At 31.4% G+C, this 17,012-nt stretch overlaps 1 protein-coding gene across 1 annotated transcript in view; it reads right to left on the bottom strand.

Moving 5' to 3' along the window:
- The window catches only part of LOC106470693 (proliferation-associated protein 2G4-like), a 54,551-nt gene that overhangs the window by 26,623 nt on the left and 10,916 nt on the right, over positions 1 to 17,012 (bottom strand). The window contains exons 2-4 of the mRNA XM_013931254.2: positions 16,007 to 16,112; positions 5,599 to 5,668; positions 2,518 to 2,610 (exon numbers count right to left, since the gene is read on the bottom strand). Coding sequence (XP_013786708.1) covers positions 2,518 to 2,610; positions 5,599 to 5,668; positions 16,007 to 16,112 — 269 coding nt within the window. The remainder of the gene's footprint in view (positions 1 to 2,517; positions 2,611 to 5,598; positions 5,669 to 16,006; positions 16,113 to 17,012) is intronic.

The following is a 17,012-nucleotide window of genomic DNA, read 5'->3' as shown; positions in this document are numbered from 1 at the left end:
AACTGGTTATTCATATCGTATATAGAAGTAAGTGTATATAAGGGAGCGTTTCCAAAAATGGAAAGAGGTGGGCAGTATGCCACTGTATTTGATTTATTACATAAGCAATACCTTAGCAAATAGAAAAGATAAGCTTCTTATTTTATATTCTAGCTTGGCAATATCTGTAATTTGAGTTTCTAACTCGTACAAAACTATAGACTTAGTATTTTGACCTCACATCCATCTAATTTGAACCAGTGCTGCATTCAACATACCACGTGACACACAAAAATGGATGTTTATCTGTGTTGTTTTTAATATTTACTTTTAAATTAAGAAATTGAGTAATGTATAGTTCTAAAATTTGAATTATAATCTACAGTTTGATACCAAACTTATTGACATAAATTCATGAAGTAGAAGTTCAATAAAATTTTTAATTTGAGTAAACAAACGAGATGACATGGTCATTCACCCGTGACCCATCTCGAAAGGGTTAATATCAACACAAATGGTGACATTCTGCAAATTTTCAATATATTTTTTTATTATATATTAATAGATATGATAATGACAGAAAAAAGATACTACATAGCTCAGAAATATAATAATAGATCATAAAAAAATTTTTGTTTCATTAATATATAAGTATAGGCTATCTAAAAGTTAAATAAAAAAACTGCCATTTTTTAGCTCAATTTAAAAAAAAGCCTGACTTGGAAGGGGTTATTTTTTTTTATCTGGGCAAAATCAAAAGACACCAGATCTTCTAAATTAAAATAATTTAATGGGTTCACCAAACCCATTAAATTTTTCAAACATATGGATCAAACTGAAAAATCTATCATCCAAATAGTTCTACTGTTCATTATTTGCTATAGAAACAGGCAGTCAAAAATTATTTATAACTACTACAAGTCCAGTGAAAATTTAAGTAAGATAATTTATGTATAGTAGCACAATTCTTCAGTTGCATTTCATAGAAAGCAGAACTGTCAACTCAAGTGGAAAGCTCTATTCCATTACTTTCAGATTATACCTACTTTTTAAATTAGCATAAACCTCACAAACTCAATCTTCTTTGTTTTAAAAAGTGATCTAAAATTGACTTAAAGATTATTGTACTAAAGAAAACTGGTGTTAAATTTGAAATAATGTGCTAACCCAATGTTTAAGGGATATGTCCTTTGGGCTCAACAAGTAACCACCAATGTAACCACGAGATTAGCCATACTATAGCTTTTGATATTGTATGCATATCTTCAGGAAATTTGACAAACTATCAGTAAACATTTGAAGGCTTTTGCACTCAGAATACTAACTATCCGACAAAAAAGTGATTTTGTTTTTACAATTAAAAATACTTTTTTCATATTACAGTTTTCAAATTTAATTTGCATAACCTCTTAGAATCTGCTAAATGAATATAAAAAAGTAGTTTTCATATGCAAATATTTATATTTTATTTTTCATTTTCTCTATCATAGTACTAACTGTAGCTATTAGCATCAATGTATAGTGCAATATTTAAAATTAACAAATAGAAAAATGTTCAAACCTTTAAATTTTTCATTGAATAATATTAATAGATCATTGTTTGATCACATTCTTACTTGCACATCTTTACCTTTTATCTTTAATGTTTTATTTCCTTTTCCTGCCCTCAGTATATATTTTTCATTTTGACACACCTCAATGCCCACAGGCAATATTACGGTATCAGCTGCAAAGTGTTCTTGCACTCATTATTACCACAAGCTCAAAACCAAGGCAAAGTTTGGTTTATACTTTTAAAAAATGGGTAAACCTTTCAAATATGAATTTTAAAACATAAGTAACACACAGTTACCTAAAATATAAAAATAAAACAAATACAATTTAACTGTCTATCTGACTAAGAAATATCTAGGAAATGAAACAACCATAAGACAAAATGACAAACAATGCTGTCAGTAGTTAGACGTACTTGAAAACGAATACTGCACATCAATTTTAAAATTACCATTGGGAGATTTTTCCTTAAAATTAGCTACTTCTATTGGTTATAAACCTGTATGTCAACTAAGTGCATGTATCTTGTAAATCTCAAGTCAAAGTATAGAAGGTGGGCATGGCTTCTGTCAGGGGTTCCCAAAATTTATTTCTTGTTTCTGAAATTTGTAAGAAGGATGTGTAAACACAACAATTATCCTACTTTCTATCTAGACATACAAGTAATCTTAGTTTTTTCCCTTTGAAATAAAGGAATTAAAATTTAAATAATATAAAACTTTGAATTATAACACACATTTCATTGAATATATTATAGTGAAGTTGCTTAATTAAATTTCGATTGCAAATCATTAAAACCTTGTGACATGTGCAGAAAAGAGTACCCATAAGCTTAGGGTTAACTTAAACTGTATTCTTTTCTAAATAAACATTAAAAAGCTTATTTTTAAAAACAATATTTATAGCTTAAGTTAAAATATGTAAATATTCTTAGAATTAAGGTAATATGTAAAATGATAAAAGTCATGCAAAAACAATATTTACCTCACCCCCTGGCTTTACCATTCGTAGAGCAGTTTCTGCAGCAAAGTGTGCAGCACATATTACATCAGCCTTTCTTCCCGTCACCTTATTTTCCTGTATAAATTGGTGGAAAAACATGTACTAGTTACCATTATAAGCTTTCCTTTGATTGCAATTACAATATTAAATCAGTTTTGCACTAATTTAGTCAATGCTCGAGGAAAATAACTTTTAACAAGTTACTTCTATATATATAACATGATGCATGTTATATACCAGTTAGAAAACATTTATGGCTTTTCCATTTGGAAGCAAAACACTGAACATGCAATAACCTTGAATCTTTAAAATAACCAATGCTTTTACCCCTCAAAAAAATCATAAAAAAAGGAAGCTTATTGGAATATTCTCTCTATGTTTTGAGGTATTTAAAGGTATTTCTTTAAATATACATTTTTGATCAATTTCTCCTGCACCATTTGTCTCCACCTCCAGAATTACTTCAGTTAGTTTATGTGCATCACACAAAACTGCTAATGTACATCCAAGCAAAAGTGATGCAAATGGTTATATAAATAAACTGAGTTTTTGTTCATAAAATGAAGACACAACCAACAAGTATTAACCTTTTTAGAACAAAAGTACTACTTGGGCCTAGAGGGTGCATTTTAGAGTAAATAAATAGCTACAGAGAAAATGGTAAAACGGAGGGCTAGGAATCTTGTATACTTGGGTAGAAGTATATAAATCTGGCAATTAGTACACAATATTCTCCACATTGATATGGAGAGGTCTTGATTCTGGTCCTAAGACATTTTATCTATTAAAATTTATGTGGTTATACAAGTTCCAGAAGAAATGCTTTTTTACACAAGAAAACAAGAGGTATCATAATAAATGTCATGATACCCCAAAACATTTCCCAAAGAACTGTATTAACAATAACCCTTCATTAATTCTGGCTAACTCTTTCAATGCTTATTACATTGACATGACTCGTAAGTCCAATACATGCTGTATTAACATACCTACAAGCACCAGAGTTACCAGTGTGTTCATCCCACACGATGGCATTTATATTTAAAAATGGTGAGTGTGGGGTCATGGATATGCAAAGCATTCCTCTTCTTTATCATAATACTTTTATGTGTCATTTATCAAGTCCAGAGAATTATACTAACCTTGACACAAACATATTTACACTACTTGACTGTTAGTGGTGGGAAAATGTAGAAATAGACACAGTATAAATAGGCTCAGATCAACAGAATGTTTATAAACATTATACAACAGTTACGCTAATTTTAACTTACAAAGGAAAGAGCATAATAGCATTTCTTCATGTTAAATTACATTTTAAAGCTACTTCTCAGATACCAAATAAAAAAAAGTGTCATAAATGAAAGAAAAAATAAAGGTAAAAACTACAATGTTGAAATGGATGTACTTTCATAAGAGAGTTGTTTGTGGAAGAATAACTCACAAACAGGTAGGGATATGTAGTTTGTCAGCTTGGACCTTTATGTGCAAGTCTTAAATGAAAAAAAATATTTTGGTTGTATAATAAGTATTTTTAAAATAGATCAAGCAAACTGATGCCATTTTTTAAACACAACTTGAAATCTTTTGTGCAATATTGATAAGAAAAAACAATTGTTTAACTGAATATCTTAAATTCGGTTTTTCATCAATGTCTGATTTGTACAAACTCTGAATGTTGTTACTTTAGCAGGTGAGAAATGAAAAGATATAGGAAAATTATGATATAACTTCACTGTGACCATTGAAAGCTTTTAAGCAAACAATAAAAACTATAAGCCCAAATATCAGAAAACATTTTTATAGTGATACTCAAAACATAATATGATGCATATTTTTTATAAACAAACAGCATATCAAAAATACAGAACATTTTTTTTTCTTTTGCAGTATTCTTAAATATTTATAATTTTTGCTGGAAGTTTAATGCAAGTATTTGAAGCAGTTAAATTGTGCACATACATAATGAAAAATTATTAGATTTGTTCAAGATTTTATAATCTCTTAAAGAGGTCTGAATGTGTAGATATTTAAAATGTAATAGATACAAATTTTGTATTGTGGGAATGAGTTTTTACAATTGGTTAATTCAGACATTTAGGAAAATTTAGCATTAAGTATCAACACTATTTCAATGCAATAGTGTTTAGGATCTATATCAGGCCTCAACAAATCCCAGACCCCAGGTTGCCATTTTATTAGTGCATAGGGCTGTGCTAAATACAATTTGAATCTAACAAAAGTTAATGTTCTTTGAGTCCTAAGTTGAATTTTGTTTCTATGATTTTAATGGCAGATTCAGCACTTCATGTTTTTTCAGGAATGAAGCACTGTGGTGGCACAACACGTTACTAATTTCACACCATTTTGTTTTTTTTTCTTCTCTCAATTAAACCAATCAGTGTGCATGTTTAGACTCAGACGGGACCAAAGGCAGTTAGTTCAGGCAACACTACCAAATGCTTGTTGATATCATTAGCATCCACTTGTTGCTGTGAAATTAAATAAATATACACTGATGCCTTGATTATCCGTGCTAGTCTAGGGAAAGCAAAAAAAATAAAAAATAGAGAAAAACAGAAACAGTGGTAACTAAGGCACTGATGTATCTCACTAATTAGCCCATTGTTTAATCTAAATACATTTTTTTCAATATTTTTATATTCTTGTCTTAACAGCAAAAAATCTAATAAGCAAGGCTAGGCTTGAACCGGCTTACTTACAATTTGAACAAATGCCAGATCCTGCATGCAAAAACTCTGGATATCATACGACACCTGAACTTTTCCAACCACAATTAATTTCTGAGCGACAATTTCTTCAAAACATATGAATTATTGTCTAGAATTGTAATGGCACAATTATTTTGAGAAAATCTGGGAAAAAAGAAAAACATGGATAATCAAGGATTGTGGATTACAGAGGCACTGATAATCTAGGCACTAGTGTAGCCCCCTATACAAACAGTAGTGAAGTTAGGTTAGGCACACCCAGTTCTGGCTCCTACATCTGAAAATATTTGTCGAGGCCTAATCTATACTGAACCTTCTTCAGATTTCTTACCTTACAAGTACCAACTACTAGGGTATGAGCCACAACAGCAATAAAACCATCAATATGAGCTCCAAGGTCTCTAAAATATATAAAACACACCACATATGTAGTTAAAATATATACATAAACATAAAATTCAGCCATCAGTTTATGAGGAAATGAAATAATGCAATAAACATAACCTTATATTTTTTGTACAAATGGTGTTTTACATGAATGATTTGCATATGCCAATGAAGTGGCATCCACCACAGATGGAAGTCACAGTGCTATGTTTACCACCTTTATTTAATTCATGGTAAATTCCCAACCACTCAATATCACTAGGATAGACTTATGCTAGAGGAATATGTCACAGCTCTTTCCAAGAAAGGACTACATTTAGTGAGATTGTTAACAATATAGATTCAAAGAACATATCATTTTGAAGAAAGGAGATTTCATTGTTTTTCACTGGATGTGTAAAAATGCACAGAGCAAAACATTTAGGGCAGCAATGTAATCCAAAAGCACACTCCAATCTATAATGATACCCTAATCTTCAAAGTTAAGGCTATGGTTACAATGAAAGTCCTCACACCTGAAATATCACTGCAATGAAAAACTGGATCTATTTTCTGGTGTCATTAACAAGAATATAAACGAGAACTAAAATTGACAAAGGTTTTTAAGCTAAAAGTTCTTAAGCTTCCAGTTACATCTCAAAATGAATGACTGTTTCCATAAGAAATATGGCCAAAGAAGCTGGAATCACAATAGTCCCATTCAATTACATAACTGTGAAGTTGTTAACATATTCTAAGGGACTTTTGAGCTTCTGGTCTGCTTAAGTGTAGACTAGGAGGTTGCATCTATGCACAGCAGAGGTTCTTTGGAAAGATATGCAGTCTACAATTAAGTTTCTTCCACAAACTTTTCATAATAGACATTACAGAAAATAATGGATAACCATAGTAATCAGAGTGATGTGACAATTTCCCATGGTATGTGGTGAGAACATTATTTGAATTAAAGTTAAACTACAAAAACTATATGTGGGTTTCATAATTATAAGAAATATATAAACTTCTGAAATTGTGTATTTTTTGTTGATTCAAAAAAATCAGCATACAAACTGAGAATGAGTAATGTTGGAAGTTCAGTATACTAAATAAATTTTACTTCAGTAGAAACTTGTCTTTGTGTATAAAACTTATTTTTGGGGTTTTATTACATAATATTGTTGAGGTGTGGTTCTCATACACTCATAAGTTTCAAGTAGAAACAATTTGTTTTGATTTATATGAGTACAAAGGATATTGCACTAATTTAATATCTTATTAACTTTAATTTTTATATGTAAATAAAACCAAAGTAAAGTAGAAGATTGGTGAGCAAGGCAAAGTATGATGGTGGACTTATTTCATATAGGCTGCTATGGTAGCCATGAAAGTGTGTTTGAATCTAACACAGAACATAATGACAAACTGAGATATGAAAAGGTTGTGAAAGCCATTAAAGACAGCAGTGAATATCTATTACTGCAAAAACAATATGGAAAAGGCAGATTCAAACATTAAATAGATTGGAAAAGGGCTTCAAAAATGAAAAGTCAGTAGAGTTGCTGTCAAAAATAGAGACCCCGTATATAGATACGGGAAAAGCTACAGAAGAAGAAAAAGAATAGAGTTGCTATTTGAAACATTACCAAACTCAAAAACAAACAAATTACAAATGAATATCATTCTTAAGTCCCAAAGTGAAACTGTTTTTCAAAATCATTGAGAAAATAATTAGACTCACCATCAATCTAACTTAGTGAAGTACAGGTGAGCTTCATCAGATACAGAAGCTATACTGATACAATTTGCAGTCTTTGAGAAATAATATAAAAAAATACTAAAACAACCAGAACTGTACAACAGATTTTATCATCAAAGGCATTTGAAAGAGTTAAAAATGAAACTAATTGTAGGACATTTGCTTAAAGCACAGTATTTTCACTCAACTGATCTACATTTTAAGATCTCTTTACAAAGAGAGCAAGATCTGAATCAAAGACAGAGTCAATGGAATAGTTCAGTGTCAGTGTCAGGAGTCTGACAGGTTTTCATACCATCACCCTTACTTTTCAATGCATACATCAAAATCTTTTAAAGAGTGAATCACAAAGATAAAGGACTGAATAAATTGCTCTTTGCTGTCAACCATAGTAGATTCAATCGAGAAACAGATAAAATCTGGCTAAACCTTAATGAATTAAATTTAGAATGTATGAAACACAACACAAAAATGAGCATGTATTGTTTTCAAAAGAAAAAATATATAGATAAACAACTAACTATAGAGATATCATCAGACAAATATTTGGGTAGCACTTTCACTAACAATTGGAAGCTGGATAAAGTCTTTCACCCAACACTTTGCTTAGAGTGCCTAGCTTGTAATCTTGCAAAGAGACAGAAACAAAATATTGTAAAAACAGAAATTAGGTTTCTAGAAAGAATGGCAAGGGTTACCAAAAGAAACAGAATAGGAAATGAAGCCATTAGACAGAAGCTGGAAATGACCTCCCATTCTCCACTACATTCAAACATAAAGAATAATATGGTTTGTTCATTACAATGCCATAAGCTATAATTTTATGTTTGATTATATGTATAAAAAATTTCATGAAGATAACTGACATTTGAAAAAATAAGTAAATTCATTTGAAATAAAATGTTTTTAAAGTGGTGTGTATTAAGGGACATTTTAGAATGTAGGCTTAAGACAAAGTTTTTAAAAAAGATAATATCAGTGTCATGTACATGTTTTTGCTGATTCCAAACAGTACATTCTTATTTATGTAGGCATGGAAATGATCCCAGTAAAAAGTAAGTAAACATTGGACATTTCTTCATTATATCTGATACTTGTTATATTTCTAAGGTATTGTTTGCATTTCACCTAATGTTTTAAAAGCTTAATTAACATGAATTTTAAACATTTTTTTGTCATAATAATGAACTATGATATTAATGATTATTATTGTAAGCAAACATTTTGTTTCCTCTATTAACCCCTTACTTGCAGTGGCCATTTTGTTCTATTGTGAGAGCAAAATCACATTTGTGAATTGAAAAAATTATAGAGAACTTATCTTTTATTGGATTTCAGATTTTATTTTTGTAAATAGTAGTATAACATTCAATTATTTGTACAAAATTGTATTATCTAATGAAGTTTAAAGAGAAATATAATAAAAAAACCTAAAATACGTTTGAGACTGTAAATAACCACCCTCTAAGAAGACAATTTTTTTTCAAAATTAAAAAAAATTTTCTTTCCACTTCAGCACTGGTCCTGCCATCTATGATTGGTATCTAAACCTTTTTCTAGTCTGTTTTCTTTATAAAACATCATCTGGCATGTTAACCCTCAATTGTAAAACTTTTAGCCAATCCTAGTCGAAGGTGTCAATTTCAGTACCATGTTATTCCAATCGCTGTATTTCACGTTTGACAAATCATACGATGATAAGCAAAGCACGTGACAAAACATTGTTCTCTGGATTTTACAGTATGAATGTGGGTGGTGCTTATTATAGTAACTGTCATTTTATGTAGAGGTTGTATTTAGTATTGGCCACTAGTACTTTTCTATAAGCATTACAAAACTTGCTTCTGGAAAAAAACTGCAAGGGCTGTACGTGACTTATTATTTTTCTCTAATAGCTTAAGTCATGCTGCATTGTATATCTATTTATATTAATCATTATATTGAAAAATTAACTCAAAATAGATATATTTTTTAGGAAAGAAGTTGATGCATGATTGTTAGGTTTAGCACTTTGAACTGAAAGAGTTTGTGATTTTTTATATTCTTTTGCATTTAAATTTGTAGTTTTAAGTTCAATAATTTAGCATAATTTTATATTTAGTTAATAATAATAATAATAATATGATTCAGTATTTAGAATGATAAACTTGTGTGATTTGTATGTAATATTACTAGTACTAGTACCACATAAGAATTTTACATTTTTCCTTCTTACAATCTTTACTTTGTAGTAAGACCCACACTTCTGTTATTATTGCTTTAGAATTAAAACAGTCTAATTAGAAGAGACTACCAAATGATACAGACACCATAAATTACAAAGAAAATTACTTTACAGCACTTAAAAGATTAGTCCTGGTCACATTCCTCCCATTATAGGCAAGATTTATGTTGGAATTCAAAACTTTAGCTCTTCAGTGTATTGAGACCCCAACTGTGAGAATGTCATTGCTTCCCTGTATTATTGAGACGAATGTACTTGGTCTGTTTCACAACCAACATATGGGTTTTATTGTTGTCACTTGTACACAAAGTTTTAAACCATTTGCAAAATATCAGAATAAATTTATATATATATCAGCAGGATCTATCAAGTAACTAGGGTCAGGCGGTGTTATTGAAACCACCTGTACTGTAAACTGATACATACATTCGCTTATAATGGCAATTAGTTTTGTCTGTATAGTGAAACAACATACACAGACATATGTTGAAATCAACTTGTTTGAAAGTTCAAAGAAATGATATTGAAGTACCAAAAAGCTTTTTTTTTACTATCATATCTACAGTAATGTTGAAATGTGCCTGTACTGGACTGAACGACAGGCATGATAGTTTATGGCAAATATACAGAGTTCACACTGCTAATCTCAGGATTTATTTGGCACAATAAACAAAAGTATGGCTGAAATGAAACATAAACTTGAAATAAAAATACATTTATGAAACAAAATTAAAATGTTTTTTTATGTACATATATAAAGATGAAAATTCTAGTTAAAAATAAAAATACTCATTTATTGTTTAGGTTTATTTACAAATATTATTTTTGGGTCTTGTATATTACTTGAAACCATAAGGAGAGTAGGTGATTATTAAAAAAAATTAAAATAGATAAAATTTACATTTTATGAACGATACAAATTTTTTGGGATTGCAAAATAATGTACTAAAACACAAAAAGTAATAAGTTCAAATCTGGAACAAATATAAGTATTGTAATCATTTCTTATAAATACCATTTCCTAATGTAATTTTCCAAGATATAAAAGATCATAATGCAAAATAACTAAATTTATCAAAAGTAACAGGCTTTGTTTCTTAAGTTAAACTACATGCATTTATGAAAATTCTTATGAAGTTTCAAGCAGTCTCATCCACTAGTTTTATTGTTGGAATGAAATATAGCAAGACTTGCATTGGCTACTCAGAAAGTTAGTAGCCAGTGGTCATTAGGGTAATGTCTAAGGGACTTATTAGGATAAAATTCCACTGCCACGAGGACTTTAGAATGTGTTGTAAACTGTTTCCTGTCTTTATCCCCATCATTGGGCATCTTGTAAAAAAGTCTCTAATAAAACAACCATAAAGATCATACATTTTTAAGATCAATAGAAAGAAAGCACAAAGGAGACTATGAATAAAGCAGGTTGACAACATTAAGAACAGAAAAATTTCAACAAGTCAATCACTATGAATCACACAAAAAGCCAAAGAAACATACAGGAATATAAAGAGCAATATAACAACATTACCTAAGTTCTTTTTCCTACTAATAGCTCCTCTGAGGAGCCTTACTTATTTTAACATATTTTTGGTACTCTTACCTAAATATCATACACGAACATTTGTATGCCTATCTGATCAAAAAGGGATCAAAGCAATGTTTTCATACAGGATCATTAAGATTATAAATGCAAAAAGTTTCCAATTATAGCTGTGGACAAAATATGATGGTTTCCAAACACAATACTAGAGGTTTACGAAGTGATAACATCTCAGTATACTGACCATAAATACGTAAAAACATTATAACAATTGTCATCTGTTGCTTGGTCTCGTATCATTTGTTGAATTTGATCATACACATCTAAATCATCCAATCATTGCCTTAAAAAAAATCAGTCACTGAGTAGTGTTTTGTTACTTATTTCCACTAACTCCGCCATAGGCTCACAAGTAACAATTATTTTCAGAGATAAGATAAACTAAAGAATGAATAAAGCAGTTTCATTCCCTCACCTGCTACTATCTTTCTACACAAAAGTTCCTATTGTTCCAATGTGGGAAAACTGGTGTTTATAACAGTCTTTTTACCTACTCAGGTCTTTGCTGTTAGTGTTATGCATAGCAGTAGAAAGTACACTAAATGCCATTTCAAAACTACTGCATAAAATTTTGTAAATGATTTTTTCTTTTAAATTATAAGAAGAATATTGTCAGTTGAAAAGTTGTTAAGCCTCAATGTTTTTATTGAATCATAACATTTAAAAAATGAAGCAATTTTTATAAAAACTTAGGCCATAAAACATTACTCTTATATAATTAATATTATATCAGTAATCTCAAAACATAAAAGTTGGCTTTTTGTTAAGCACAAATATAAAATAGGCTATCTATGCTGTGCCCACCACAGGTATCAAAACCCGATCTTAGTGTTATAAGCCTTTAGACTTACTGCTTACCCACTGGGGGGCAAACATAAAAGAAAAGCACCAGGTAAGAAATATGCATCATGTTCCAACATTGTTAGGAAAACATTAACAAAATGCACAATACCATTACTAAATGAATACAATTTTTATTATTGGCTACAGGTAGAGATAGAGTTACTTAGCAAAATGCATGGTACTGTTATTCACTTAAACTGTTTTATTTACTATTAAAATTAATACTATTTATTATCTTTCAGCATGTTAGATTAAAAGTACTTTATGTACCATTATCACTATTTAGTATGTGTTATAATGTAAGAATCAAATGCTATCTGTTTGAAAAATCAAGTAGTCTATATTTTAGCTTAACTTTACAGGACTATAAGGCAAAGTCTAATTTTTATAACCTCCAATCTTATTTATTTATGGAGTCATAAACTACAGAATTAGACCCTCTTGCCACATCCTCTCTTTCACAAATTGCCAATAATTCTCTACGATGCTTTATACTATATCATTTATAACCAACATAAAGGCAAAGTTTTAATCCATCGAATGATGTATAATGCTATGTTATGTTCAGTACAGAGTACTATCAATTTATCTTCAGTGTGAAAGTTTATCTCCTTATATTCAGATAGAGCAGCAAAAAAGATTAATCTAAACTCTTCTTGTCTTAGTTAGAAAGCCAGTTTGTCAGATATAAAAGACTGTTTAGTGTAGATAGTATTATTAATTTATTTATTTTGTGTTTGTAATTCACTGATGTCGAGGCTATGGAGATCTCTAGAAGGCTAAAGTGATAGATGTATAACTAGCTGCGACTAGACAAGCAGAAATAGTGTAAAAGTAAAGTCACAAGAAAAAGAAGTTTGGTCAAAGAAAAGTTAACCACCATGGGAGTGAATGGCCTAATGGTTGATATGTTAGAATGAGTTAATGATTAACAGTTTGAAAAAGATAAGGAGAATAATTTGTCTCTTCACAGGGTGTTCTAACCTAATTGTACCTGCCTGTGTGTACTTTGACAAAAGTTAGACGACTATTGGAAGTACAAAGAACAGACAATTATTGGAAGTATGAAAAGCAGATGATTATTGGAAGTTCAGGATACAACTGCAGCAACTCACATGACAGCGTAAGTGAATTATACATGGATATTATTGCAATTAAAATAGAGAAAAATAGTTTGGCTCATCAACTGAATTCTAAAGCAATTGAATTGGCCTAAGTGGACTTTGACAATTGTCAAATTTATTGTCAACAAGTCACAGACACCTACTGTGGAAGAATCCTTAGTCCAACACACCCATATATTTACAGTACTATATATACTACTAAAGTGTAGTTTCCGACACAGTTAAATTATAATAGTTATAGGACATTGTTTGCTTTGTGCATGTTAATATTCTGTGTTCTCAGGTGCCTTACTTAAGGAAATACAAGTTTTGACTCTCAAATTGGTTTTCCTAGTATGCAAGTCCTAGGCTCTTAGTTACACTACATTGATGCCTACCCTGACATGGCCATAGTATTGTAAAAAACAAGTTTGCCTGATTCTGTTTGTTTGAAGTTAAGTACAAAGCTACACAATGGGCTATCTGTGCTCTGCCTACTACAGGTACTGAAACCTGGTTTCTAGCACTGTAAGTCTGCAGACATACTGCTGTGCCACTGGGGGGCATGACAGACAAACTGCATACAAACAGTAAGAAATATATAACTTCCAACACCAGACAGAGGAGGAGAACAGAGAGACAGTGTGCAAGAACCTGACTGACCCAATGGTTGACTGTGAAGTGAGTCCACAGGTTAATAAAGAAGAAAATAAGAGCCTCTACAGGACTTGAGCTGACTGGGCACAAAGAGAGGTATTCACCTGTGTGACAGACAAAGGCCAACCCTCCAGAAGAGGGGATAGTGAGAGAAGGTAAAGGGGCAAGAAGAAAAATGAAATAGAAAAAAGGTACAGTCAAGGAACATGCGGAGATTTACAGGAATAGGCAAGGCAGGAAAATCAAGAAGTGAGAGAAAATTGATAACAAACATCTTCTATCTGAGACTCCAAGGTGAGAGGAACACCCCAGAGACCTAGTGGCAAATGAGAGAGAGAAGCAATATGCAAGTCATGTAGGAAGGATTGAAGAAGATGAATAAGAAAGAAGAGGGTGTCATGTCTGAATGGATGCCAACTACACAGAAACCATATGAGTAGAGAGAAAGCCAATGATGAGACCCTGGTCTCAGTAGGGAAAATGACTGATCAGAGATATCACACAAAAACTATCCATAACCTGGTGGAGGACTCAGATTGGAGATAAGAAGAAAACAGGTAGTGAAGGGATAGAGAGAGGAGAAGGTAAAACAGGAGAAGTGAGCTCCAGTAAGGAATATAGGAGAGAGAGGATCAATACTTAAGTAGACAGGAGGAATTTCAGAAACTGAGGATCAAAGAAGGTAAAAAGGGAATGACCATAAGAAGCATGAAAGGAATCATGGAAACAAAATGGAAGAAGCAGGGAAGAGTAGGAAAGCTATAGAGATAAGAATATCTTAGTATGAACACTAAGGACATATAAAGGAGGAAAGACAAACAACAGTAAGAAAGTATGGAATAAAGATCATGAAGAAATACAAGACACAGGAGAAAGGGAAAGCATAGTACAAACCTGACACAAACATCAATCTCATGGTCAGGCTCAGGAATGGAGAATGCACAGGAGATAAGAGGAACTGTGAAGAAAGGCAAAATTCTCTCGCTATGGGCTCAGTTGAACCGACCAAATTTGTGACCCCAAACTGACCTTTATAGTTTCCATACTATAACTTCAAAAATCTTTCTTCCTGAAATGTTGCAAGCTTTCAGTAATTATTATTAGACAAAAAATTTAGGATTTTTAATAAAGTATTTTCACAAAAAATTTCTCCATGAATATATGGAGTCAAATGCAAAGTGATTTTCACGTTAAGATTAAAAATACTTTTCTTCATCTGAAATACCTCAAATTTTATTTGTGTAATCTCTAAACCTCTTAAATAAATTTCAAATATTTTTTCAGTAAAACATTTTATTCTATCTGTTATTTTCTGTACCCTAACTCTATATGAGGTTGGGCAATTTGAACAACCTCATAACCACCCAAAAACAATCTTAAAAATCTAAATTACCCTTTTTTCATTCTAGGACTTCAAACTGTAAGTACATTTGTTTATCTTAATTAGCTTTAAACTCATAATATATATCTGTTTATACTTAAAGTTTATCATTTTGCCCTTTGAACTGTGACTTTTTTGCCATAAAGTTTGGAAATCACTTGTCAAACATACAGCTCATGTTACCCTATTGAATTACATAACACACACAAACTACTCAGATACATACCCCATGAAAAAATTTTCATATTATTATTCTTTATTTTACCTAATCTAACCTTACCTAACCTAAAAAGTTTCTAATTTTTACATTTTAGTTACTTTTATTAGAATAAGTAAATAATACACATGAAAAACAAAAAATAAAGTACTTACCTGGGTCTTTTTTATTTTTTGCTGTTGACTGTCGGTGACAGTTAACCCTACTAATGGTACTACTGCACTAAATGAACTGAAGTTTTTTATTTAATGAAATAATGCAAACAACAAAGAATAATCACATACAAAATGCAGACAATGTCCCATAACTATCTCAATTTTTATGGATTTCTAACTATGTAACAAGAGCTCGTCGATTTGTTTCCCTTGGGAATAAAGTCTGAACTGGAAGAGATATAGACAATGCTCTGTACAGAAAACAACGTAACACAATACATCATTTGATGGATTAAAACCTTGGCTTTCTATTGATTATAAATAATATAGTATTAACACTCTGACCACAGATGTCCTTTTCAGCACATTTCACAAGGTTCTTTAATAAAGATTAAAAATCTAGTGAGTTAAAAGCAACAAAATATTTTACATACAGTTTTACAACATCTCCTTCTTTCAATATGATATCAGGATCACTTCTCAGAGGTGAAAAATGGCAGATGCAGTTGTTCACAGAAACACATGTTGGAAAAGCAATACCTGGAAGAAAGGATACCGCTATACTTTTCAAAGAATTAAACTAAGATAGTACTAGCTAACCAAGAAGTCTTAAAATTCAGTTTACAGTTACAATTTATTATGCTTTCAATAATAATTTTGTTGTTGGTTGTTTGGTGCTTTATGGTGCAAAGCAACGAGGATATCTGCGCCAAACAACCGGTAAAAACAGTGAAAGTAAATTAAAGTAAAATGTAAAAATACAGTGAGTTAAAACCAATATATGTCGATAATAGATTTATATGTAATTAAAAAGACCTATAGTGTATAAAAAATTAAAAATACAATCTAATCGGACAGTGTCACCATTACCAATGACACTGTCCAATGTCAGGGGTAAACTCTTAGAAAATGTGTCTAAAATGGTGCCGCCGCTCACGGTCATAATGACGGCACGACAGTAAAATTGGGCTATTGTGACTTGACTGTCACAATGGCTACACATCGGTTGTTCAATACCTGATAAAAGAAAACGATGGGTTAAAAAACTATGACCAATGCATGGTCTTGCCAGGACTACTTCCTCCTTCCGATCCTTATGAAAGCAAGATGGCCAAAGACCAACAGAAGATTTGATCTGAAAAAGCTTGTTATGACATTGCTCACCCCAAGTCACCTGCCAACTGGCACGATACCGCGCCTTGAAGACAGGACCGTAGTCCATGTATGGGACAGGCACGGCCATGATGGCACCAGAGCAGACGGACTTAGTTGTGGTGTCAGCGAGCTTGTTCCCATGAATACCAACGTGACCAGGGATCCAGAAAAACTGGATGGAATCAGAAGATAGAGAAAAGTAGGCCAATCGGTGTTGAATATCGACGAGAACAGGGTGAAAACTAACGTTAAGCGATTCCAGGGCCAGTAGAGAGGTAAGAGAAT

The sequence above is a fragment of the Limulus polyphemus genome, unplaced genomic scaffold, assembly GCF_000517525.1.
Source record: "Limulus polyphemus unplaced genomic scaffold, Limulus_polyphemus-2.1.2 Scaffold4162, whole genome shotgun sequence".
Taxonomy (NCBI): Eukaryota; Metazoa; Arthropoda; class Merostomata; order Xiphosura; family Limulidae; genus Limulus; species Limulus polyphemus.
Note: the sequence above shows the minus strand (reverse complement) of the source record. Positions and strands in the feature narration are given on the sequence as shown.